This window comes from Equus asinus, chromosome 13 (assembly GCF_041296235.1).
Source record: "Equus asinus isolate D_3611 breed Donkey chromosome 13, EquAss-T2T_v2, whole genome shotgun sequence".
Classification (NCBI taxonomy): Eukaryota; Metazoa; Chordata; class Mammalia; order Perissodactyla; family Equidae; genus Equus; species Equus asinus.
The window spans coordinates 48,041,145-48,068,747 of NC_091802.1; the positions used below are offsets into that span (position 1 = coordinate 48,041,145).

The window sequence follows — 27,603 nt, forward strand, 5'->3', positions numbered from 1 at the left end:
TCATACTTGGCCATGGGTTGATAACTGGTGAGGCCGGGTGAGGGTACATGGGGGATCATCACACCATCCTCTCTATTTTTTTGTAGCTTTTCCATATATTGTTTTATTTTCCATAATTTAAAAAAAATTAAGCACTTCATAAAGTGTTTTTTTGTCAGTACTAAAAATATTCAGCAATTCTGTAGCTGAGCTAATGGGTCAAACTTGAGGGCTTTATTTAAAGAAGGTTTAAGTTTGATTCCCAAATTTAGTATATTGTAGCCATGGGGAGTGTTTGCTAAAAATACAAATTCTTCATCGTCTCCTCAGAAGTACTGAATCAGGTCACATCACCGAGTCATTCTCATAAGCAGGCAGTTTGGAAAACATTGAATTCTCTCTTTCTGAATGATCTAACCTCCAGTTTTCATTTCATATTGGAAAGCGAGGAACAATAAATTTAATTCTCCCACTGTCATCTCTGTCTATGCTTTCCGTTTCTCCCCCACCATTCTCAAATGCTCAAATACACTGAAATTATATCCAGTAACCAACTAATTACAAAGGAAAACCGTAATGGAAAGACAATAGATGGGAACTAGAAGGAAATCTGCAGATGGAAACAATATAAGAAGAGGGAGGGGCGGACCCGGTGGCGCAGCGGTTAAGTTCGCACGTTCCACTTCTCGGCAGCCTGGGGTTCTCTGGTTCCATCCCGGATGCGGACATGGCACCGCTTGGAAAGCCATGCTGTGGTAGGTGTCCCACATATAAAGTAGAGGAAGATGGGCACGGATTTGAGCTCAGGGCCAGTCTTCCTCAGCAAAAAGAGGAGGACTGGCAGATGTTAGCTCAGGGCTAATCTTTCTCAAAAAAAAAACACAAAAGAGGAAGAAAGAAGGAAAAGAAATTTAAGTATAAAGAGAAATATTTGAGCAAGTGAAATAGCGGCGTGTACTATGTTCCAACTCTCTTTTAGGTTAAGTCAGAGTCCATGTAAGGCCATATGAGATCAGGAGCATAACTACAGGGATACAAACAAGTGATGAGTCATAAAGATTTTAATCTAGTCTCGAATTGGAAGACTTGGTTAATTCCAGGTCTCCTGGGGCTGGCGACAGGAGCACCTAATTTTGTCAGAACCTGCTTGGAATTTTGACCCCCATGTCTCTCTTCTTCCCTAGATAAACCACCTGATTCGCACGTCCACATAAAACCCTGCCCTGGGCTCCAGGCCAAGCCCTGGCCTCAGCATGGAAAGGCTGATTAGTAGGAGTAGTATTAATGAATAGTAGCATCAGTGAATACTTACAGGGTAGCTACCACAGGCTACACAAGGTTTGAGGCGCTTCCATGTATGATCTGCGAACCAGGCTTCTTATTTTATAAATAAAGAAACTGCGAGTAACGGAAAACTTAGTTGACTTGTCTAAGATCATAAAATAGCACGAGGTTGAAGTGAAGATTAGAAACCAAGACTGTTTGACTCCCTAAACCACAGTTCTTCTAGAGGAAGTGCAGTACCATAGTGAAGGAGCTTGCGCTCTGGAGACATAATGTCTGGGTTCGAATCCTGGCTCTGCCACTCACTAGCTGTGTGAACTCTGGCAAGTTATTTAACATCTCTGTGCCCGTTTCCCCATTTGTAACATGGGGCAGTCATGAAATTCCTCTGTGAGGGGAATAAGGGTCGAGCCCACTAGTTCTGCTCTGGCACGAGTTCTGATAACTAGTTGTCTCAGTCCACTTGGGCTGTCATAACGGAATACCATAGAGTGGGTGGCTTAGAAACAGAAATTTATTTCTCACAGTGCAGGAAGCTGGGAAGTCCGAGATCAAGGCCCCCGCAGATTTAGTGTCTGGTGAGAGCCTGCTTCCTGGTTCATAAACGGCTGCCTTCTATTTGTGTCCTCAAATGGAGGAAGGGCCAAGGGGGCTGTCAGGGGTCTCTTTTATAAGGACACTAATCTCATTCATGAGAACTTCACCCTTATGACCTTATCACTTCTCAAACGGCCCCCCTCCAAGACCATTACATTGGGGATTAGGTTTCAATATATGAATTTTGGGAGGACATAAACATTCAGTCTATAGCACCAGTCATAAGATCGACTTTTCCTGAGACCAAGCTGTATCCTTGTATTCAAGTTCCAGTTTCTTTAACACAGGGCCTGATGACCTACTCAAGCACCTCTATAGCTGGGACGTCTCGTCAATCTCCTTCTTTCCCTCACGCTCACTCTTGATTCGTAACTGGTATCCTGTCCCTGAGCCCCACTCTGAGCTGGAGCGCTTCCCCACATGCTTCTCTGATGCTGCCAGGCAAACTGCCTGCATCCCTCTCCCACCTGCCTTCCAGAGGTCTTTCTTCACCTCCTGATGGCTACCTTGGTTGATACCCACCCGCCTGGACCACACTGGTGGACTGGCATAGGCCTATTGTGCTTTCCAAGTGTAACTCCCTTTAATCATAAGCAGTGGATTTGCCCCACCCCAGAGAGTATTTCTGTCTCCTTCAGGTTTCTGAGCACCACCTACCCACCTTTGTCATCAGTCAACCTCTTCATATGATACTATAGGATGATATAGGGCATGTTTCTCGTCATCGCGGACATGACTTTGTCTTAGCATAATCATTGTGTGCTAATATGTGGGGACCAAGAAAAGGAAGCACCCCCTCCCACCCCTCCAGACCCCGATTCTGCCAACGGCTGTATTATACTTGCTCCGGACTCTATGTAAGAAAACAATAGAGGCTGGTGCAATGTTGCTTTAATGAATGCACAGGTTTATTCACTATGAGCAAAAATCTTCACCACCTCGACCCGCCAAAGATCTGTTTAAGCCTCACACTAATATTTACACATTTAAAGAGATACTAATTGCATGCTGGGTTCCCCAGCTACTGGCCTTTTGCTTGTTTAAAATGATTCTTACTAATAAAATATCAGAAGCCTAAAAGGCAAATTTCACTTGCAAATATTACTTCTTTCCTTTAGATAATGACTGGTTTCAAAGAGACACTAAAGAAACAGAATGTTTAAAAACTGAGTTTTCCCAAATGTAACGCTTATTCATTGCTGATAGAAGCATAAATATTACATTCACTTTGGAAAACACATGCATAACTCCACTCCTAGGCATGGTCCCTAGAGTCACTCTGACACGTGGGTAAGAAACATGTTCAAGAATGTTCCCAGCAACGGTGTTCATAGAAGCAAAACTCTGAAAATCACCCCATGTGCATGGATCAAAGAATGGATACACACACTATGGCAGATTCATAGACACGATACTACACAGCCATAAAAGTGAATGAATTATAGTTTTAAGTATCAATCTTAGGATAAAAATCTTGAGAGAAAAAGAGCAAGCTCTGCAATACGATGGGGGGAAATAGTCTTTTCAACAAATGGCACTGGGACAAATGGGTGTCCAGATGAAAAAGAATGAATTTGGACCATTACCCCACACCGTATACAAAAATCAACTCAAAATGGGCCAAAGACCTAGACCTAAATGTAAGAGCTCAAACTATAAAACTCTTAGGAGAAAATGTAAGTGTTGGGGGCCGGCCCCGTGGCCGGGTGGTTAAGGTCAAGCACTCTGCTTCGGCAGCCCAGGGTTTCACCGGTTCGAATCCTGGGCGCAGACATGGCACCACTCGTCAGGCCATGCTGAGGTGGCATCCCACATGCCACTACAAGGACCCACAACTAAAATATACAACCATGTACTGGGGGGATTTGGAGAGAAAAAGCAGGAAAAAAAAAAAAAGAAAATGTAAGTGTAAATCTCTGTGACCTTGGATGATTTTTTAGATATTATACCAAAAGCAAAAGGAACCAAAGAAAAAATAGATACATTGGACTTCATCAAAATTTAAAACTTTTGCACTTCAAAGGTCACTATCAAGAAAGTGGAAAGACGACCCACAGAAAGGGAGAAAATATTTGCAAATCACATATCTGATAACAGCCAGAATACAGAATGTATGTGGTCTAACATCCAGAATACAGAAAGAATTCTTACAACTCAAGAATAAAAAGACAGGGTCTGGCCTGTGGCCGAGTGGTTAAGTTCGAGCGCTCCGCTTCAGTGGCCCAGGGTTTCACCGGGTGGGGACATGGCACGGCTCATCAGGCCATGCTGAGGTGGCATCCCACATGCCACAACTAGAAGGACCCACAACTAAAAATACACAATTATGTACTCGGGGGCTTTGGGGAGAAGGAAAAATAAAAAACAAAATCTTTAAAAAAAAAGAATAAAAACACAGCTAACTCCAATAGAAATTTCCACAACGATATAGAATAGCCAATAAGCACATGAAAAGATGCTCAACATTACTGGTCATTACAGAAATGCAAATCAAAAGCACGACGAGCTCCGTACACTTCACACCCACTAGAATGACTGGAATCAAAAAAACAAAAAGTAACAAGTGCTGTCAAGGATGCTGAGAAACTGGACCCCTCATACACTGCTGGTGGGAAAGTAAAATAGTGCGTGGACTGTGGAAAACAGTTTGGGGGTTCCTCAATAAGTTAAAATCTGCATATGACCCAGAAATTCCACTCCTAGATATACAGCCTATAGAAGTGAAAACAAAATCTTGTACATGAATATTTATAGCAGCACTATTCATAATAGAGCAAAAACTGGAAACAACACAAATGTCCATCAACAGATGACTGAATAAACAAAATGTGATAGGGGCCAGCCCGGTGGCGCAGCGGTTAAGTTCGCGCGTTCCGCTTCTCAGCGGCCCGGGGTTCGCCAGTTCGGATCCCGGATGCGGACATGGCACTGCTCGGAGAAAGCCATGCTGTGGTAGGCGTCCCACATATAACGTAGAGGAGGATGAGTGTAGATGTTAGCTGAGGGCCAGTCTTCCTCAGCAAAAAGAGGAGGACTGGCAGTAATTAGCTCAGGACTAACCTTCCTCAAAAACAAAACAAAACAAAATATGATAGATAAATCCATACAATGAATATTATTCAGCCATAAAAAGGAATGAAGTACTGATTCATGCTACAACACTGAACAAGGATGAACCGTGAAAACATCATGTTAAGAGAAAGAAGCCAGACGCAGAAGACCACATATTGTATGATTTCATTTATATCAAATGTCCAGAATATGCAAATCCATAAAGACAGAAAGCAGATTAGTGGTTTCCAAGGGCTGGGGAAAGGAGAGAAGGGGGAGTAACTCCCAGTGGGTACAGCTTTTCTGAGCGATAGAAATGCTCTAGAATCAGATAGTAGCGATGGTTGCATAACCTTGTGAATATATTAAAACCACTGATCTGTACACTCATTTAAAAGAATCAATTTTATGGTATGTGAATTATATCAATGCAAAATTTTTTTTTTTAAAGATTGGCACCTGAGCTAACATCTGTTGCCAATCTTCTGTTTTTCCTTCTTCTTCTTCTCCCCAAAGTCCCCCAGTACATAGTTGTATATCCTAGCTGTGAGTGCTACTGGTTGTGCTATGTGGGACACCGCCTCAGCACAGCCTGACGAGCAGTGCCATGTCCACGCCCAGGATCCAAACCGGCTAAACCCTGGGCCATCAAAGCAGAGTGTGTGAACTTAACCACTCAGCCAAGGGGCTGGCCCCCACAAAAATTTAACAGAAAAAAATGGCAAGCTGGTGAAGACATTTCCCCTATGATGTCACATATACAGACAACCTGGGATCAAGGAGGGGGATACAGAGTGTTAAATGAACTTGCATCATTATACTTGTTAAGCTGGGCAATGGGTTCAAGGGTATATTGCTTCATACTTGTTCAATATTCAATAAAAAAGAATTAAAAGAGCAATATATTTTTTCCTGTTTTTCAAACCACAATCAACACAAAAATTGGACCTGAATTTAAATGACCATAAGCTGGCAGTCAACCTCAACTAAGCAACCATAACGTGCAAAGCACCATAAGAGGAACTGTGGGGAGTTAAAAAAGAGGCGATGACAATCACGATCCTCCAAGGAGCTCATAACCTAAAGCATGAGAGGCCACCAGCTCCAGAAAGTCATAAACCGTCATGAACAGCCCCTCAGAGAAGAGTCTCAGCAAAGGTCTTGTCCCAGCACCAGCTATTACTAAGGAATCCATCTCATACAATCAAACAATTAAAATATTAAATATGTCTTACTTTTGGAGCTTCAAAATTTTATTTTCAAAATTTGTCTCACCTCCCTTCTGGAAATCTGCTGTTAAGGACCTGGGGTATAGGTGGAACTACAGCATGCATAGTGAATTGTAAAGCACGCGTTCACGAGACTTCCCTTTCCACTGGCAGTAATGTATTTTTAAAGCCCTGACTTAAATGATGTCTTTAGATTATCACACATTTTCATCTAGGCTCAATTATTTTCTGAATATTCATATAATGACATCTTGAAGTGCCTTTTCGCAAGATACAGTCTAGATAAACACAGAAGCTTTCTAAAAACAATCTAGGTTTTCCCCAAGATTTATAATAGCTTTAAGGTAATCTAGAATTGTATCTATGTTAGCAGTTTTACCAAAGAATGACAAATGCAAATATAGTGTTAACTTGACACTCTCTTTCCACTAAGGAGGTCAATATTCTTATTTTAAATCACAGTTTCTGGGATATATACTCCAAAATGTATCATTCTAGTAAATAACTCAGGAATATATATCCACTTTAGGATCAACTGTCTATATTGATACAATTAACTTGATAACGAATGAATGTCAACTTCTCTTTGGCTATCGAAAGCAATGGTGCTGTTGGAGAAAGCAAATGGAATTTGTAGCCAAAGAGCCCTGGATTTGAATCCAACTCTGCCACTGACCATCTGGGTGATTCTGACAAATCGTGTGAGCCTCAGTTTCCACATCTGTAAAACAAAGGACGGAGGATGTCTGCAAGGATGTCCTGGCACACTAGAATGTTCCATAGATGTTGGCCCTCTGTGTCTTCCCTTCCCCTGTGAAAGCATAACCTTGTTTATGTTAAGAACCACATAAACAAATCATATGTAAGTTTAATTAAATGTTTATACACTAAAAAAAATTGGCTTCATCATTTACTAAATTTTCTCTTCTGTATGTTGAATTATAATCTTAGTTAAACTGTTTTACGAAATATCTAATGAGAACCTTGTTTTAAAAATTAAAACTAATAAGAAAGTACAGAATAATCCACTCTTAAGCTTATTAATATAATTGAGGGCTTCATTTCCACACCCAAATGCCTACCGGAATTTCTGCAACCAAGGTAAGCAGTTATGACGTATATTTTATGATTTGGATGTTACTGAAAAGTCAATGGCTTGGATAAAGACAGAAAGTCATGCTTATCACATCTGCCACTAAGCAAAGAGGAGTAGCTGACATGGTAAATAACAGAAGCAAGAGTCAAAAACATTTTCTCAAACTCGAAGTCAGGAGATGTCATTCATCACATTTACATTTGAAAGTCCTATGGTAATGGTTGTTGTTGCTAGAAGGCTGCTTATTTTTGTAGATCTCATATACACCGCAGAGAGACACAGCTTTGCCAGGAGATCTCCTGGATAAGACCTGAGCGAGCTGATCACCTTCTCAAAAGCAGCCAGCAGTTTGACACAACCTTTGAAAATGACATTGCTTATGCTAAAGTATCAACAAAAACATAAGGCGCTAAAGTAACAGTTCCCATGTTTTCAGCACTGGTCCTTCAATATCTTGGGCCAAACCCAGCTCACGATTGTTTTTATATGACCCATGAACTACAAACAGGTTTTGCATTTTTAAATGGTGGAAGTATATCAGAATTAGAATACTATTTCATGACATGCAAAAATTATATGAAATTCAAATTTGTGTCCATAAACAAAATTTTATCAGAACACTGCCATGCCCATTCATTTATGTATTGTCTTTGCCTGCTTTCGTGCTACAGGCCAGAGTTGAGTTGTTGCAACAGAGACCTTATGGCCTGCAATTCTAAAATATTTCCATCTGGCCCTTTACAGAAAAAGGTTGCTGATCCCAGCTCTAGAGCATTGTGTTCAATATTGTGTAAAGGGCAATAACAAGGGAGGACAACGGGAACAGGGAGGGAGTCTGCAAACCATTTCATAATTGAATCGTTGAGGGGATTGCGAATATTAAGCCAGCAGAAGAGAAAACCAAAGAACAACATTATAGTTGTCCTTAACTATTTAAAGAGCCAACATGTGGAAGCAGCTGGTTTGTGTCACAATAGAGGGGAAAACAAGGAACGACCATGAAAGTTCCAGGGAGGCTGACATCAACTAAACATAGAAAGCATCTTCTAACACATTGACGTGGACAGTCGTAGAAGAGGTCAGACCACAAAGAGCAAGCACCCGGCCATGCTGGTATTTAAGCTAAAAGGCAAGATGATGGCCACGCAAGATTATTATAGAAAGGATCCTTACAGTGGTTCTTTCTATGATTTTATCTCAAAAGAAAGAAAATGATCATAAATAGCAGATGAGAGCTTAATGACAGGTCAATGGAAACAATTTCTACTACCACATTCACTAACGATTATGCCCTACACGGAAATATACATATATACATACACATATGTATACGCATGTGTGTATATACATATGTGTATGTATAGATATGTGTGTGTGGGGATATGTAAATGGCACATTAAAAGAGGTCTTTCATTTAAATAAAGAGTACATCAGCTATAAAAAGAATCAGATTAAGAAAAGAAGGGCTATTTTTAGGAGGAGGGCTCCAGTTACACAAAACAAGGAAAGGACATCCATTGCAAAATGAAATGAGCTGAACTCTTGCCTTGTATTACTACAGGAAATTGGCACGGCACTGCTTGAAAAAGAAAAAAGTCTATATATAAAACAGAAAGGAGAGGAATGTGTTAAAAAAAAAGTGCTAAAATATATAATACAATAAAGGGCACAGTTGCATGATTTACTTGCACTGGACTTCTTCATAAAGTAGTTTTACAAACAACATCACAAAGCACAGCCACCTGTCAAGCTGTTATTTTGGCCTATCTATTTTCAATGGCAATCTTGACACCCAAGCAAGAGACACACCACCATAGCAACATAAACAGGACAGAGTTGAATAATAAAATTTTAAGAAGCAATACATAGCTCCTGCAGGGCTGGAAATAAACTAATCCTTAAGCATTTGTTACTATGACATAAGATTCCCACCAGGCAAACTCAGATCCTATGGATACCTCAGGATTCCCTCCCACGGGCCATTCCAAAATTCTATTGTACTAGGTGGGCTCCCTAAAATAAAGGTATTTAAAAGTGTGAGACTATCATTTCCTGCACAGCTCAGGGAACGCATGATTACCAAGTATTCATGTAGTACCCACAGGTGAACGATTATCCTCACCCCTTACATTTGCTGAGCAGCCTCTGTATCTCATGTGATCAGTCCCTGATGGAGGCAAAAGAGGAGTATTTAACAGTTGAAGAAACTGAGGCACAGGAAAATGGCGTCTTCCTACATCAGTTCATGGCTATCACACAGCATGGACTCCGCCAGTTCTTCTAAGTCCGTGTTCACACTCCTCACTATCCTGCACCACTCTAAACCAGAAAACCCAGCTGAGGGCGACGTGGGTTCCTTGGCTCAACGAGACAAAATGAAAGGTGTTTAATTAAATAAAAAGGGAGAGAAAAATGAAAGAAAAATCATGTTTGAAAGTGATTACACCTCCTTCCAAGGATGCCCACTCCCTGCGAGAGGTGGGGCAATTACCAGGACTTAAAAGGTGAGCATCTTAAGGTGTGGCTGATTTGCAATTAAAAAAGACCCAACAAAAGCAGAAAGCAAGCTGATCATCCAGCTTGAAGATGAGACACACCCAAAAGGGTGGTGGCAAAGCCCTCAAGTCTACACCAGGGTGAGCAGGTTCTGTTCCAGGTTGTGTTCTGAGAGAATCCCAGGGTGGGTCCTGAGCCCAGTGGTCAGCAACATAGGCCTGGATCCAGCCACGAGCCACAACGCAACAGCCCTGGCCACCACTTCTCACTGCATCTTTTTACTTTGTTCTTAACCTTTACCAAAAATAGAGGTCTGTAAGGCCCCTGGACAGTTCCTTCTCTGGGTCCACAGGAGAGGCTGTCCGCAGGCCAGGACAACACTGAGCAGAGCCATTCTGCAGATGAAAAATTGATGCATTGATGATGAAGCTTCTGTGATGCCAGGGATTCGGCTGCTTTTGATCTGAGGACCAGTCCCGAACCTCTTTAAAAAATAAGATGGTTTCTGACAGACATAACTTATATTTTTCAAAAAAGAAACAACTCCTAGAGGAGCGTGGGTAAAAGGTGGAGCACTGTGTAAAAAATAGCTAATTTTAAATATACTTGACCCTTGTGGAAGTGTTTTTCTTGAAAAGGCTTAAGGGAATTATTCCATTTGGACAACTAATATCCTAATTGCATTTTTTAAAAAAAAAAAACAACCAAGCGCCTTTTCAGCCAGATGTTGGCAAGAAATCTCTAAGTACACCCATATCTGCAGCACCTTAAGTCATACTGCTGAAAAACATAATTACACTCAGCTGTGTCCAAGCTTCCATCCAACACAATGCAAAAGAGGTGAATTACTGAATGCTGAATCTAAAGGTTTTTCACTTTGGACATGATGCTTCTTTATGAGCTGCAAAAACATAATATCAAAAAAATGAGCGCCCTGGCTTTCAATAGTGCAGGGTTTGGGTCTCCAGCTGCATGGTACAATCTGTACCCCAGTGATTAAATGCAATTCTGGTTACCAAACTCTTTGCACTTTGGGCAGGAGGGGGATTAAATAAGCATATTTCAGATCTTTAAACCTCTCTCATTAAGCAAAAGGACCATCTATTTTCACAGCACTTTTTAAGTATTAAGAAAACCACTTTTATCCAGCACATCACTTTTACGGAGGCTGAAATACTCCAGGATGATGAGACGTGTGAGGCAATATTAAGAGCCACATTAGTCTTTTCATCAGCACCAGCATCATCATTATTTCAGATCCAGGCAAACTCAGCAAAATGTTCCTGATGGAGGACCATGTTACCAGGGCACTAACAAAAGAGAAGGCACTTATTTCACAAGACATGCCCATGGGCTCAAGTGCAAACTTCAGAGTAACTCCTGTCTTCAGGACTGCCTGTCCACACACACAGGTGATTACAATTCTTGTTTTCTCAAATATCTATCCAGTGTTGTTTCTCTACGTTGTTTAATTGCTAATTACTGGCTTAACAAGACTCATTTTCTGAGACTTCGTATTGCAGATGTCCAATATTTCAAGTGCATTAGAGGTTAACACACCTGTAAGGTGTCCCAGGCACACTGGAAAATGCTTCTCAGATTGGATGGGAAAGCTGGGGACCAATATTCTTGTAGACTCTACTACTTTCTTGGATAGTACATGGAAAAAACTGCTCCTTGAGAGTGGCAGGACCATCATCCTATAAAATCTAATGAAATCCAGGCTGTTGGCTATTGAGTTGAAAACTCTATCTGCAGACGTCACTAACAGAATTAACAAGAATGAAAATGTTACAAGGTTAATTTATTAATAAGCCATCATACTGACGTAAATTATTTTTTTCTCCTAAGTTAAACATTTATAAAATCCTAAAAAAATAAGCTAACATTTAAACTGTACTTCTTTATTCAGAAAAATGGTCCAATTAATGTCCATTTCCACCTGGTACAGGAATAAAGTATTATCATTAACCAAATAGCCTGTCTTCTGCTTTAACAGAAGAACACTTGTCATTGCCAACCCTGTTTGTTTGAAATGCTTCCAAAATGCACTGGTAATTTTTCCTGCTCGGTAACTATTCTGGACAAAAATGTACTTTTTCTGTTAAATGACAATATAGTAGTACTCTTGAATTAAAATTGTCAAGCACTTCAGCTGTTGCTGCAAAGTTATAGGTCACTAACTGAGTCATTAACGTCAGCCAAAATACAGACATGGGCCCATCTGTCATTTGCCTCCCTTGAAAGAAGGCAAAAGTCAGGAAAAAAAATTCTAGTTGGATTCCATTCATTTAAGTTTTACTGGGTTTGTTTCAGAGAACATCATATGAATTTAACAATAAAATAATGTAACTGATGCTTAAAAAAAACATTGACCAGATACCTAGAGCAGTAAATTCATAGAGACAGAAAGTAGGATGGTGGTTGCCAGCAGTTGCCAGCAGTTGCATGGAGGTGGAATGGATTCACCGTCTAATGATACAGTTTCAGCTTTGCAAGACGAAGAGTTCTGTGGATGGATGGTGGTGATGGCTGCCCAACAATATGAATGTACTTAATGCCACTGAACTCTGTGCTTAAAAATGGTTAAGGGGCCGGCCCGTGGCAGAGTGGTTAAGTTCACGCGCTTTGCTGCAGCGGCCCAGGGTTTCAACGGTTCGAATCCTGGGCACGGACATAGCACCACTCATCAGGCCATGCTGAGGCAGCATCCCACATGCCACAACTAGAAGGACCCACAACTAAGATTATACAACTACGAACTACGTACCGGGGGGCTTTGGGGAGAAAAATGGAAAAAAATAAAATCTTTAAAAGAAAAATGGTTAAGATGGTGAATTTTATGTAATACGTATTTTACCACAATTTTAAAAAATTATTATAACAAAATACTGACCAGAATGTACACATCCAATCAAGTATGGTCCCCTTCAAACAGTTCATTTTAGGGGATTACATGTTTATTTCAACAGAGCTGACACAGAGCAAAACATCTCTGAATCTCCACAGTGGAACTTAGGGCAGGTTTGTTTGGGGTTTTTCATTGATTTTAACATCCTTGATCATGGCAAACGTCTTTTGAGGATAACTTTTAATTTCAAAACAAATCTTTTACAGCTCCATTTTTGAAAAAATAATTTCATCAAGTTAAAAAAATTATTTTAGTCCACATGAGATGCGACTATAAAGGAACAATATGACTTGTGCACATGGTTTATAAACTGACTCAAGAGGCAATCTTAGCAAAGGAGAGCCATCACAGCAGGAAGGGTAAATATACAACTGTGAATAATACGTTTTGATCATTTCTCATACCCTCCAATTTGCTTACCTCCAGTGAAGAACTTTAAGTTTTCAACTAAATATGCCAAAAACATGGTGTCACTTGTCTGTTCCCATCGTTATTTTTAGATACCGATTTTGAGAAACTCACAGGTGCTCATCAGCAAAAATCTCTGCCGATGATGTCTATGAAAGCCAAAGGTTTTTTCTGCCATTAAAAGAAATAATTTCCAAAAGTGTAGGGGTGGTTCTCTTTTTAGAGTATGAACTACAAAACTTATTTCCAAAGGGGGGTATGATTCACTTATCAAAGTTAAACCGAGGAATGTCACCTGGTTTAATACTCGGGTAAAAATGTTCGTTCAGTGGGAGATAAAGCTTATGTGCTACTCTCTTGGCTTAACTGGAACAGAAGAACTACTCTCCCCCAATTATTTCCTTTGGTGATCTTGAAGAAAAATTTTTAAGAACTTTGTGTGTGTGTGTGTGATAGAACTAAATAACCTCTAAGGCTCCTTCCAGCTTTAGGATTCTAGGCAAGCAGAACTGGGTAAAGCACAGAGCATGTGCCATGGAGTCTGACCAGCCTAGGTGTGAATTCAGGTCTCACGCTGACTAGCCATGCAAGTACCTATAATTCACATCTGTGAAACGGAATGATGGTATCTAACTCACAGGGCTGTCAGGAAACTCACTGAAACAAGAAGGCAGTCAACAAATGTAACTTCTCTCCTTTCCTCCTTTTGCATGTGAAATGTGACTGCTATCAATCCAAGCATTTGAAAATACAAACTGGGGGCCGGCCCATGGCCGAGTGGTTGAGTTTGCACGCTCCACTTTGGTGGCCCAGTTGTTTCCCCGGTTCAAATCCTGGGCACGGACACGGCACCGCTCATCAAGCCATGCTGAAGCAGCATCCCACATGCCACAACTGGAAGGACAGACAACTAAAAATACACAACTATGTACCAAGGGGCTTTGGGGAGAAAAAGGAAAAATAAAATCAAAAAGAAAATAGAAACCAAGGTGGGGTGGGGGTGGGCACAAAGGGTGAAGTGGTGCACCTACAACATGACTGACAAACATTAATGTACAATTGAAATTTCACAAGATTGTAACCTATCAATAACTCAACAAAAAAAAGAAAAAAGAAAAAAGAAAAAAAGAAAATAGAAACCAAATTTTAAAACACTTACTTTCCAAACAGAATGTTTCATGGGATTCATCACTGGGGCATATAGCCCTATTTTATTATATACACAAAAGCAAGGTTACTGCAGGGTCATACTCAGCCAAGACCTTGTGACACAGGCTAACTGCCTAGCTCCTCACTGCTGTGACCAAGAGAGACAGGGCAAGTAACTTTCACAATTCATGTAAGACACGAAGACCGAGACGGCTCAGATAAGCAAGCTCCACAGCGCAACCCTCAGCCTTCCAGGCACTGTTCAGTCCTCCGCAGCACTTTTCAGGAAGATCAGGTACAATACTAACTGGTCCCATCGCTGTCTCTCTAAACTGTCTATACAAATTGGAAACATTTTTGCCAGAGAGTCAAAAGATAAGCGAAACTTTGCCATTTTAAGAATTAATAAATAAGTCCCACAACAATGGTTAAAACTAGAAAGTACTGGAGAGCTTTTGAGAAATAGAAATAATCCAGCAAATGAGACCCAGTGCATTTGAAGGTTTCAGCACCTTTATTAGCATCCAAGTAAACGGTGTCCTCTCATTCCCCAGTTGATAAATTTTCCTCTAAATAAATACACAGATTAGCCATTTTTGGTGTAAAAATATACAAAGTAGCGCTCAGAGCACTGAATGTGACCTTAATGCAGCAAATATAATCAGATCTAAATGGGGGGTGTGTGTGTGTGTGTGTGTGTGTAAACGACATGGGGCAGGGGAGCAGTCTTTGGAGATTAGCTGCTTAAACTGGATGCTTAAACAACATTATTATAGGTTGTCATCAAATTACATTCGTTTGACCAATCTTACTTCTCCAGGTGATTCAGTCTGGGAAAGGAACAACACCCTAAAGATTATCAGATATAATTCTAAAGGAATTAAAGGATGATGACTTTTTTTTCTTTGCTCAGGAACCACAGGAATTCTAGAAGATTGTGATTCACCCAAACTTAAAAGGACCGAAAAAAAAGAAAGATAAAAGAAGTGAAGAGTCATTCAATAAATTCGATCAAGAACTTTCGTTAGCTACTTGTTTAGAAGTAGGAGTCAACTTCCACTAAAGTCTAAAAAGGAGTTTTAAGATCAAGTGCCTTTTGTCAGAGTGCTGGGAAGTGAAAGAATGAGTCACTTTAATGCTTGATGTCAAAATCTTGGTGAGCTCTGGCTTTTGTGTTTCTAAATCAACAAACGGCCTTGTATAATGTTGCGCAGGCAATCAGCCAGGAGGTGGCGGGTGACCCTAGACTCCTTCCTATATCAAGGGTAAAGCCAGTAGGGGGCTGGCCCCGTGGCCCAGTGGTTAAGTTCGCGCGCTCCGCTGCAGGCGGCCCAGTGTTTCGTTAGTTCGAATCCTGGGAGCGGACATGGCACTGCTCATCAAACCACGCTGAGGCAGCGTCCCACATGCCACAACTAGAAGGACCCACAACGAAGAATATACAACTATGTACAGGGGGGCTTTGGGGAGAAAAAGGAAAAAAATAAAATCTTTAAAAAAAAAAAAGGGTAAAGCCAGTGGCCAAGCCAGTGTGTCCCGTGGGGTGGGGCTCCCTTCTAGCGATCTGCCATGCTGGGAGGTTTGCCCAGCCTAACATGGTGTGGTTTTGCCATCCTTGACACAGCCTACGGAGATGTAGTGTAAACAGCCAGTAGCCTCCTTTATAATAAAGCCCACAATGGGAAGTCTTGAGGACACCAGCCAGAGACGAAAGGCAGAGAACTCAACTCCCATCTAGAAGCATCTCCTCCAGAACGTGTATTCTAGGATTCCTTCTGCTAACACATTATTTCCCATTCAATGCACATAGAAAGCAGAGAAACACACTTGCAGCCATAAAGGGAGCTTCAGTAGCCAGAAAGGTGCAGTTCCTTCCAGAGGCCACCAGCCTCGGTCCCCTCAAGGGGTGGGAGGCTCCTGAGGATTGTGAAGTCTGTCACTGAAGTTCCCCAGCACCCAGCAGCCTTGCAGTTGGCAGCTAGTCAAGCTGTGATTACTTTTTTTCCCCTAAGTATCATGTTCTGACCTAAATTACGGTCATTCTGGTCCAAATCTGGCAGATTTTTTCCCACACTGCTGCAGAAGAGAACAAGCTCCTTTGGAAAACTGTCTAAATTCAGGACAACCAGAGCCATCTCCTTGAGGACAGGGACCGCAACTTTTCAGTGTATCCATAATTCAAATTCAGCACTTTCTGTCAATGGTGCTCTCTCTGAACATAGACGTCTATTTGCTGCAAAAAATCTGCAGGCACTTCTACTTTTTTCAAAAAACAGCTTTATTGAGATGTATTTTACATACTAATTCAATGGCTTTTAATATATTTCCACAGAATTGTGCAACCAATGCCATAATCTATTTTAGAATGGCAATGACACTTCTCCAGTGTCCCCTGGACTGTCAACTCGAGGGCAGAGGTCACGTCTGCCTCATTTGCTGCCCCATCCCTAGAGCCTGGCGCATAGTATGAGTTCAATAAGCATTTGCAAGAGGAATGCTTTCACGCTGCCCCGAGTGCCAACCTGCACCTTCCCATCCCTGTTTCCTACACATAAGAAATAACTACTTCTCCTCTCTCCAGTGGAAACTTTCAATCCAGCTAATCTCCCTATGGTAGGCAGAATGGCTCCCAAGATTCCCGCTCCCTGGAGTGCGCACCCTATATGATTCCTTCCCCTTGAATGTGGGTGGACCTGACCTAATCAGACCAGTCTTTTCGAGAAAGAGTTTAGAGGTCAGAGACAAAAGTCAGAAAGATTTAAAGTTGCAGCAGATGCTCTCCTATTGGCCTTGAAGGGACAAACTCCCATGTTGTGGAGAACGAGGGCTACATGGCAGGAAATGGCAGGCGGCCTCTAGGAGCTGGCCTCCAGCTAATGGCCAGCAAGAGAGGGGGGACCTTAGTCCTACAGCCACAAGGAATTAAATTCTGCCAACAACCACGTGAGCTTGGAAGAGGACTCCAAGCTCCAGGAAGAAACATAGCCGGACTCACATCTTCTTTTCAACCTTGTGAGACCCTGAGCAGAGAATCTAGCCATGCCATCCCCAGACTGCTGGCCTACAAGTCTGTGAGATAATAAAGCATGTGGTTTTAAAACACTAAGTTTGTGATAATTTGTTACACAGCAATAGAAATCTAATACACTCCTCCAGGAGTTAGAAGGGAAATAGACTGATTACATTAACTCCCAGGAACCACTGGCCTCAAACTTCTAAGGGGTATTGCTGAGGAATTTTTTTTTTTTTTTTGCAGGGGAAGATTAGCCCTGAGCTAACATCTGTTGCCAATTTTTCTCCTTTTTTTTTTTCTCTCCCCAAAAGCCCCAGTACATAGTTGTGTATAGTTGTAAGTTCTTCTAGTTCTTCTATGTGAGCGGCCACCACAGCATGGCTACTGACAGATGAGAAGTGTGGTTTCGCACCCAGGAACTGAACCCAGGCCACCAAAGTGGAGCACACGGAACTTTAACTGCTAGGCCATCAGGATGTTTTTAATACAAAAGAATCTCTAGTTTGCAAATTTTTTTTTTAAAGATTTTATTTTTTCTCCCCAAAGCCCCCCCCCCCGGTATATAGCTGTATATTCTTAGTTGTGGGTCTTTCTAGTTGTGGCATGTGGGATGCTGCCTCAGCGTGGCTGGATAAGCAGTGCCATGTCCATGCCCAGGATTCAAACCGATGAAACACTGGGCCACCTGCAGCAGAGCGCGCAAACTTAACCACTCGGCCACGGGGCCGGCTCCAAGTTTGCAAATTTTCAAGTGGTATAAAACTTAAGTAAAAAAAAAATTAAACAGTGTGAAGTAAGACATTTAGGGTCAGCTTTCCTAAAAGGTTCCTGTTTTTCTCAGCTTCTCCCCACCCATTCCTTCAGCAAGTATTTACTATGTGCCAGACCTGAAGTTTAAGCATTAGAGCTGCCCTGTCCAGTACAGCAGAGCCCCCAGCCATGTGTGGCCCTTGAGCACTGCAAAGCGGCTAATGGCAAGTGAGATATGCTGCAAATGGAAAATACATCCCAATTGCAAAGACTTATTAGTATGGAAGAAAAATAAGTTAAAAGATCTTGTCAGTATTTTCCTATGTAGATTATACATTGAAAAGATAGTGATGGAGACGGATGACAAATGAATAAACAAAGATAAGTACAGATTATAATTGCTATGAAGGAAATAAGTGCAGAGACAGAGAATAATGGAGAAAAACTATTTTATTTTACTTTCTTTCTTTATTATTATTTTTTTTAGGAAGATCAGCCCGGAGCTAAATCTGGTGCCAATCCTCCTCTTTTTGCTGAGGAAGACTGGCCCTGAGCTAACATCTATGCCCATCTTCCTCCACCTTATATGTGGGACGTCTGCCACAGCATGGCTTGACAAGCGGTGCATAGGTCCATGCCCATGATCTGAACCTGTGAACCCCGTGCCGCTGAAGTGGAGCACACGAACTTAACTGCTGTGCCACTGGGCTGGCCCCTGAGAAAAACTATTTTAGATGGAATGGTCAAGGAAGACTTCTCTGAAGAGGTGTCATTTCCACTTATAAACCCAGAAGTTTGCTACAATCGTTCAAGTTGTAACATGTGACAGCAGCAGGGGCTGGGAAGCCTGAGAGCACTGACAGAGGTGGTTGGTCAGGTGCAGGGCCATCGCACAGCACTATTTCCATTGGGTTCCATGTAAACAGCGCCCCCTGGAGGTGTGCACACCCCCAAGCTCCTGTTTGTTTGTATGAATTGTTTGTAAGTTTTTGTAAGTTGGAGGATGGATAGTATCAAAAGTAAAGCTTCCAAGATAATTTTTTCAAACAACTTTACATTTTCCAGATACGATTTGTCTTTTAGTTTTAATATTTACAACACACTTTAACTTCATCTGCCATGTAGCCTACCAAAAATTCTCCACTTGGGAATACCACAAAATTCCTAATTTCCAGCATGAGGCAGGGAGGGTGGGCAGTTGGCAATTGTAATCTGAAATTCTCCTTTTCCTCTCCCAGTAGGCTGAATTTGTTAAAGATATGTCAAACCTCGGGGGCTGGTTGGCTGGCGCAGCGGTTAAGTGCGCACATTCTGCTTCAGCAGACCGGGGTTCGCCGTTTTGGATCCCGGGTACGGACATGGTACAGCTTGGCAAGCTGTGGTAGGCATCTCCCATATAAAGCGGAGGAAGATGGGCACGGATGTTAGCTCAGGGCCAGTCTTCCTCAGCAAAAAGAAAAGGATTGGCAGCAGATGTTAGCTCAGGGCTAATCTTCCTCAAAAAAAAAAAAAGATACATCAAACCTTCCTGACTTCTTGCTACAAATCAGCTGATTTCTATATTTGTCTTGTTCTCTGAACAGAGGCAGAAGTGTTAACTAGTTTCCAAAAAAGTTTTCATAGTTACTTGACCATACAGACCTCCAGGCAACAGAAAGCAGGCCAAAGCCCACGCAGGCCAGCCAGGGCCCCTGTGCCCTCGCTCGAGCAGCTGAGGCAATGAACCTCAACGTCCTTTTCCAGTAATCACTGCCCCTGAAAAACATGTTTGCCGCCTGTCACTGTGCACACACTTTTACATCCAAGAACAACAATATCAACTGTGAACCCGCCCCCTACACACACACACACACACACACTTCCTAACTGACACTCTGGGGTGAGGAAGAGATCTTAAAGAGGCTGAGTGTGGAACATATATTAATTTTTTAAAAACTGCTTACAAAAAATAGTCTTCTCAGGGCCAGCCCCATGGCCGAACGGTTAAGCTCGCGCGCTCCGCTTCGGCGGCCCAGGGTTTTGCCAGTTCGAATCCTGGGCATGGACATGGCACCGCTCATCAGGCCATGCTGAGGCAGCATCCCACATGCCACAACTAGAAGGACCCACAACTAAAAATACATAACTATGTACCAGGAGGCTTTGGGAGAAAAAGGAAAAATAAAATCTTAAAAAAAAAAAGTCTTCTCCATTCAGCTGAAATGAGAGCCTTTCTGAAATGAAGGTGGTTCTCTTTTCTTTGAACATCAGTCATACTCACGTAATCAGACACAGGGTTTCTAAGTTGATTTTTAAGAGCTTTAGGGACTTGCTTGATGCCTTTGTAATAAAAAGCAAAAGTTAATTACTACCCACTTTTAACTTGGGTTTTTAACTAGGGTTTTGTTAACAATAGTGTCTTTTTTCCAAGGCCCAGAATCTGTCTTGTATGACGGGCATTCACAAGAAAATCACGGGGAAAAGGCAGCGTCCTTCACACACAGAGTCAATTTCACCGACCGCCCTGGAGGACAGCATCTGCTCCTTGTTGTCTGTTCCATTAACGGTGAAAGGTTTGCACTTATCCATTAACCCGGCCCCCTGCCCCGGTGCCCCTCGCGACTAAGAAGGGAGCTTTGCAAGAGAACCGGGCAGCGTGAGGAACACTGTCCCCTGATTGTGGAACAGGTAAGAGAAGCTACTGGCATCGCCCGGAAATCAAACTCATGACCCTGGCCTTGGTCCCTCCCTACTAGGCTGACAGAAAAAAAACAAAAACAAAAACCGAAACCTTCAATAGGGCTCATTCTCCGGGGTTCGCCAGTTCAGATCCAGGGTCCGGACATGGCACTGCTTGGCACACCATGCTGTGGCAGGCGTCCCACGTATAAAGTAGAGGAAGATGGGCATGGATGTTAGCTCAGGGCCAGTCTTCCTCAGGAAAAAGAGGAGGATTGGCAGCAGTTAGCTCAGAGCTAAACTTCCTCAAAAAAAAAAAAAAAAAAGGAAGGAAGCAGGGCTCATTCTTAAAAAACATTTTCAAAATGATGTTTATGAGGAATCCTGGGGAGGGTCTATGAGCCTTCATCCTTTATATTCAAGGGTATCACTTTGCACAAAAACCAAACAGTGTCAGTGCCAGTATCAAACTTAAAATCTCTTTCCTTGAAGAATTTCTGGCCTGATACATTTGCAGGCGCATTTCTTGAAAATCGTTTTAAACAGAGAATGAGAAGCATTGCTGGGCATCTTGGCATCTCCATTTATGTCATTCCAGAGACAGCGCCACCCTGATCCCAAATCTGTTCTCAGAAATGTGCACAAGAAAATTCTCTGGGGACCTGGGGGAGCCTGGATAAAGCGCGCTGGCTCCCTGCCAGGGCAAAGAACAAAATAATATTCTGTATTAAAAAGTTGTTTTCCTTTTCTTTTCTTTCTTTCTCTTTCTTCTTTTCTTGCAGAGGAGGGGAGTGTTTCTATTTTTCTTTGTGCACCAAATCCCTAAAGACCACAAATAAATCCCTAAAAGTACACACGTTAATGTTAACGCAGTCAGAACAGGAACTGTTAAACACCCAAGCAAGCAAGGAAAATGAAAGGATCCCTGCCTTCCATCACATTAGGATGTGCTTAGCTTTTGAAGATGCTTATCTTACTGACAAGTATTTGTCAGGCAGGAGAGAGCAGACTGGGCTCCAAGGAGTCCTGGGGATGGAGTTTGGGATCAGGATGCTGGGACCCATGGCAGCACCAAAGAGCGGCTTGTGGGGGAGAAGCCTTGAAATCCACCATGATCTCCATTGAGCCACACATCCAAAAGCCACCCCAAATAGACATATGATCTAAGGACAACCAACGGACTTATTATACAAAAGAAGATCCAAAGAGCCCCCTGGCCACCCTTCTAGTCAGCTGACTCCCCTACAGGTCCCCTAAGTGGACAGAGCCTCCAACTCACCTTCAACTAGAGAGCACCTAGCACCCCTGCTTTGCACGTCAGGCTTAGGGATAATAGTTCCTTCCAACAAGGAATCCCTCGGGGGAAACTGTGGGAGAACCCCTGGCTTGTAGTAAAGCAGCTTTGCACCAGACCTGCATTCTGGCCTACAGCCTGCCCTTAGCTATGGGACGAGCAACTCACTGAAACTTCTACAGCTCTAGTCTTCTCCACAAAATGAAATGGCTCAACTACAGATCATCTCTAATAGCCCTTCCAAGTCTACAATTCTAGAATCTGCATCACCAAATGTTTCAAATGAAGACAATTACAGCTCTCTCTTTGTGGCCAACCAGCAGCCCCCAGGAACGTTCACCATTTAAAACTTCCCAAGGACTTTAGTTTAGAGACAATGACATGGAACATAAATGAGGAGACTATTCCGATGAAGGTTTTTAATTAAAATTAATCCATGGGATGTTACTTCTTATAATTCTTTATTCTGAAGTTAATGTCTAAACAAAACAAAACACCAACACTGTTCTAGACTATGGTTCAGCTTTATTTTCTTTTGTCTCCCAAAGCTGTTCTTTCCCAGAAATAGGGAACATTTTGAGTTAAAATAAGGCTCGAGAAATGGGAGAAATCAGTACTCTCTATAACAATTCAAAAGGTCTTTGATTTTTCATTTAGTTGATAGTGCTGACTTTGTCTGTTTTCAAGAAATGTTTTTTTTCTTTTGCTGGATGAAATACTAGCAACGGGCAAAGAGCATAGCAAGGAAAAACAAATAATGGGTTTTACTATGACTCTGGTTCTGGCTTGGTTATTAACTAGTTGTGTGGCCCAACGCACATTACTTAACCTTTCTGAATCTCAGTTTACCCATTTGCAAAATGTGGGTAATAACACTCCAATGCCCCTTCCGCTCCCCTCCACCAGGATTTATGATGGGATAAGGCCAGGGAACAGAACAGACACACAGTGTTGGTTCTCTTGCTGACGCTCCAAAACAAGGGCGTTTGCCTCGTTCTCAAAAATATGGACACTGCTACTAATGCACTGTGGTGGTTAGACAGAAAAAGTTCCATGTAGATTGAATCAGGCCCAAAACAAACCAAGAGTGGAAGCAAAAGTTAGGCTTCCAAAAGTTACTTAAGTTGAGGGTAACTGTCTTCTTTGAAGTCACTGATGCTTCCCAGTTTTCAAAGGTAGGGTCAGTAAGACATAGCAAGGTAAAGCAGGATTGTGGAGATTGTGGGGTTTACCACCGGTTCAAACTCCAGGGGTCTAACTTCTGGCAAGCTGGGCCTAGTTTCCTCAACCATCATCTGACTTGGTTAATGTGAATCCTTCCAGTTTGAAAACTCTAGCAATCTAAGCTGCCCCTCTGCTTCTCTGACCAAATAGAAAACTACTTCAGGATAGAACCTTGCAGAAACTGAATCACGCTCTAGTCCAAACAAATTATACATTCATTAAGTTATAATTATACAGTATATTACAGGTGGAGTCTGATTTCATTTGCCAATTAAGAAAAGGAGGGCCTCCACCTATACCACTCAAATGTAATTACTTCACCCTGAAGTGGTGGGTATTTCAGTACCAAAAAAAAAACAACAACAAAGGTGGGAAAAGAGCTGTGCCTGAGTGTTCAAGAAAGCCTGAGAAGGTAAACCAACCAGAATAAAAGAGATTTTGTAGGGTAGTAGAGAAGATTCCAGAACTGGTTATCTTTTTGACGGTCACTTGCATTGTGGGGATATTTCATGCCGTACCAATATCGCCCCTAGATTCCAAAATCCTATAAAGTCATGAGGAGGAAAGGGGGTGGAAGCATACACACCTCCAAGCACCACTCCAGCTCACTGCCCATGAGGTGGGAGATCTCAACCTTTTCTAGAAATACTCCGGATAACCAGTTTCATTCATTGCCCCCCACCCCCTTCTCCACATAGCAGTGTGCTGCTTCTCCACTTTATTTACACGGTCCAGAGGCACCCCCAAAACTCTGCCCACCCACATGGCATCCATCCTTCAAGACCTTCCTCGAACGCTCCCTCCTCATAATGCCAACAGACAGTGACGCTCGGACTCGGGGGCGGTGGGGAGGGTGGGGGGTGCGATCTCTCTCTGGCAGCCAATGTCCCTGGGATCCGCTTGGTAAACTCGGAGCTACCTTGATCTTGCCTTGGATTACCTTTGGGTCTTGCCTTAACACCTGCTCCAGGTGACAAATGAAGACAGCCCCTTGGGAACACAGCCACGTTCTCGATTAAATACCTTTTTCTCTCCCAAAACGCCTAGCCCCTTCCACAAAGTAGTGGCTCAATAACATATCTGATAGATTAAATGCACTGTATTTAAATATAAATAGGGTTTTGGTCGCTGGTTTCATTTGCGTTGCCACACCAAACCACACTAGTGAGTTTCAAATTACCCTGATTGGCTTCACGCTCCTTCGCTGTCCCTGGACAAGCGCTAAGCAATTGTGAAATCACCAAAAAGGCAGGGAGGAGAGAGGGAATAAAGGGAAGCCGGGGCCTGAATAATCCTCACTGAGTCATCCTTTCCCGAATGATAGCGCTTGCAGCTCCGGGGGAATCCGGAGAATGGAACCGGAGCAGCGCGCGGAGGAAGCGCCCAGGACGAGCCCCCGCCCCTCGCGCCCGCCCGTCCGGCGGCCGCGGTAGCCGGGCCGACCCCGCACCCACGTGCTGGAGCGCCCTCCCGTGGCCGCGCCGCGGGCCCCGCCGCTCCCCGCTCGCCCGCAGAGCACGCTCCCCGCGGCTGGAGAAACAAGAGACGCAGAAAGTTTCCGAGCCAGGCGGTTTGCGAAAGGTCGACGCCAAGTCCGGGAGCCTCGGTGCGCGGGTGTGGCGGGAGCGGCGCCCAGGCTGGCGGCGACGGCGAGAGGACCGGGCCCAGACGGACCCCCAAGGGCTCCGCGGTGCCCCTCAACGGAGCTCGGGGCCTCCAGATCCCGAGAGCGAAAGGCTTCTCCCAGTACCCCGACCTTACAGAGAGGCCGGGAGGGGAGGCGGCGCCCACGCCAGGACAGGATGCCCCCCGCCCGGCCCCCAGCTACTGGGGCGCGCGCGCTTGGGGCTCTTGGGTTTGCTTTCTTCATTTTCTTAATTGGAGGGAGGGGGCGCACCAGCTCCCTTTGGCGCATTCTGATCCCCAGCAATCTGGATTCTAGGTGCCCCCAAAGAGCCCACCTGAAGTCCACCGCCCCACCCAACGCGTCTCTCCCCCCGCTGGGGTGACAAGTGAAAACAGCAATCCCCCCCTCTCCTCCCCCTCCAACCTTCTGGTTTGGGAGATAATGTTCCACCAGGGTTTCCCTGTCGCCCGCAGTGGAGCCGCCGGCCCGGAGGCGGCGGCGGGGAACGAGGCGCCCGGAGGCGGGGGACCGGGAGCGGGCGAGGCCGGGCCCAGCGCCGCGCTTACCTCGTCCACGGTGAGCGGCATGCAGATCCTGTACTCCTTCAGCAGCATGGTCCTGCCGGCCGCGGATCCCCGGGACGGGAAGCGGGGGTTGAGGGGAGCCCCCTAGACTAACAAGGCTGCAGCCCAGGCGCAGGGCAGGGCGCCCGGAGCCCTGCACTCGGAGCCGGCCGGCGAAGCAGCCCCGGCGGTGCGCTCAGCTCCTGGCTTCCTCCTCTCCGCCCGAGAGCATGTCAAGGTTTGGGGCCGGTGTTCGCGGTTCCCCCGCCTCCTTCCTCGCCGAGGTCGGTCCTCCTGGAACGCGGTGTTGCAAAGTCAGGGAGGGAAAGAAAGAGCCCCACTGGAAACCGCTCTGATCGACAGCCCGGGGCGGTCGGAGCGGCCGCCAGATCAGGACATGCCCGGCAGCGGGCGAGAGAAGAGAAAAGAGAGATTTCCAAAAATTAAAACGAATGCACAAAAGTCACCCGCTCGATCCGCCTCCGAAACCAGGCATGAACCTGGCGAGCCCCCTTCTCCGGCCGGTCTGCCCAATGCTAATGTCACCAGGAACACATTGCTGCCGGAGCCGGAGATGCTGACTTTCCAGACAAAGGCTCGGTAGGCTCCTCTCCCCGGGCGGTAAACAAGATTTCCTGCTCTTTTTAGGGCCGGTCCCCGAGGCGCTCCAGGGCTCGCTGGGAGAGAAAAGGGAAGGCGCCGCCGCTCGGCTCTGCCGGGCTGGGGCCCCGGGTACCTCCAACGACGGCTCGCGGCTGCGAGGGGCGGGCGAGAGGAAGCTGGCGCCTTCCGCGCGCGTCCCCTCCCCCGAGTCCCTTGGCTGCCCGAGCGCCGTGCGTGCCCGCGAGTTTGCAGCCACCTCGCCGCGGCCGGAGAGTCGGCGCGGAGCTGCAGTGTGCCTCGGGCCCGGGAGGTGGGTGCGGGAGGAGCGAGCGCGAGCGAGGCTGACATCAGCAGCGGCCGCGGCGGGGAGGGTAGCCCCATCCGGCCAATGGGGAAATGGCAAAGAATGTGGAGGATTTAAACAAAACAGCATGTCTGTCCCCGGCTGCTGCCAGACGGCGGGCTACCCCGGAGCGGAGCTCTGCCAGAGCTGGGGAGGACTGGTAAAGGGGGCGTCCCAGGGCTCCTTTACCCTTTGAATCTGTTCTCAAATGTCCCCTAGGTGCCCCAGTGCTCCGTCCAGCCACTCTGGGAAGCTTCTGGCTCCAAGGTACAGAAGTGTTCCTTGACCTTTGGAAAAGGTCTTTACAAACGCCCACCACGAGCGTTTTCCCTTTGGTCCAGAAAGCAAGTCCTGCGCTGGAGAGGTGATAGGATTTGGGGAGCAAAACAAACCCTTGCCTGGTTTCCTAACTGGTTCCAGAGAAGGGATCCTGGAAAACTGGGAAGTGCAACCATGTGAATGAAAATGAAGTACAAACAGAAAGACACACACCCAGGGGGAACGTGCACGGGACCTCGCCTTTCACCTCTCCTGGCCCTGCTCTGCAGTCCTGCTGAAGGCTTGGCAGAGCAACAAGAATAGGTTTTCGTGTCAGCACTCCTAAGTTCAAAAAGTCACAGTGAAATGTCAATGAAAATGCCTGGAGTGTTGGTATTTCATCCATATTAAACAGATCCCTCATTTTAACCACAAGAGGCACATTCTTCAGTTACTCAGGAAGCTGCATGTAACTGCTGAAGTCTGTTTTTCATTTGTCTGGTATTTTTAAGCTTGTTTTTCTGAAAAGTTCCTGGATGAAAAATGCATCAGTTGCCTCTATGCAGAATAACCTGCAAACATCATCTTTTCTCTGAAAAATATTCGTTCGTGCTCTAGAGTCCTGCAGCTACTCATAGAACCTGGATGGAGAGACAGATGGCCTCAATATTATAGTATTTTAAATTATCATTAATAAATAATTAACCAATATAACTAGGGTGGGCTGTGGCAAAAAATCATCCAGATGGCTGGAGAGAATTTATAAACTGTGTGAACATGATACAGAGCCTGATAGAAATATGACACCCTGTATTCAACTTATATTCTAGTGAAAACTATTTTCTAGATAAATGCTTCCTGGAGCCGGCTCAGAAATATTCACAGCAACTAATTAAAGCTAAACCAAATTCCTCGAGGTGGAAAACCTAAATCTGACACTGCAGTGTTGAATAATAACACATGCAAGCCTGTGATACAGAAAGAAGCTCAAGCTGTTTTTCTTTTTTCTACTTCTTCCTTGAAAACAAGTGTAGTGGCTTCGCTTCTGGCACCTAATACTCTTCCCGGAG

The 27,603-nt window shown here is 44.2% G+C and overlaps 1 protein-coding gene across 1 annotated transcript in view; it reads right to left on the bottom strand.

Annotated features, from left to right (window-relative positions):
* Positions 1 to 26,043, bottom strand: part of PITPNC1 (phosphatidylinositol transfer protein cytoplasmic 1) — a 232,988-nt gene extending 206,945 nt beyond the window's left edge. The window contains exon 1 of the mRNA XM_070482114.1: positions 25,333 to 26,043. Coding sequence (XP_070338215.1) covers positions 25,333 to 25,380 — 48 coding nt within the window. The 5' untranslated portion in view covers positions 25,381 to 26,043. The remainder of the gene's footprint in view (positions 1 to 25,332) is intronic.
* Between the last annotated feature and the right edge of the window lie 1,560 nt (positions 26,044 to 27,603).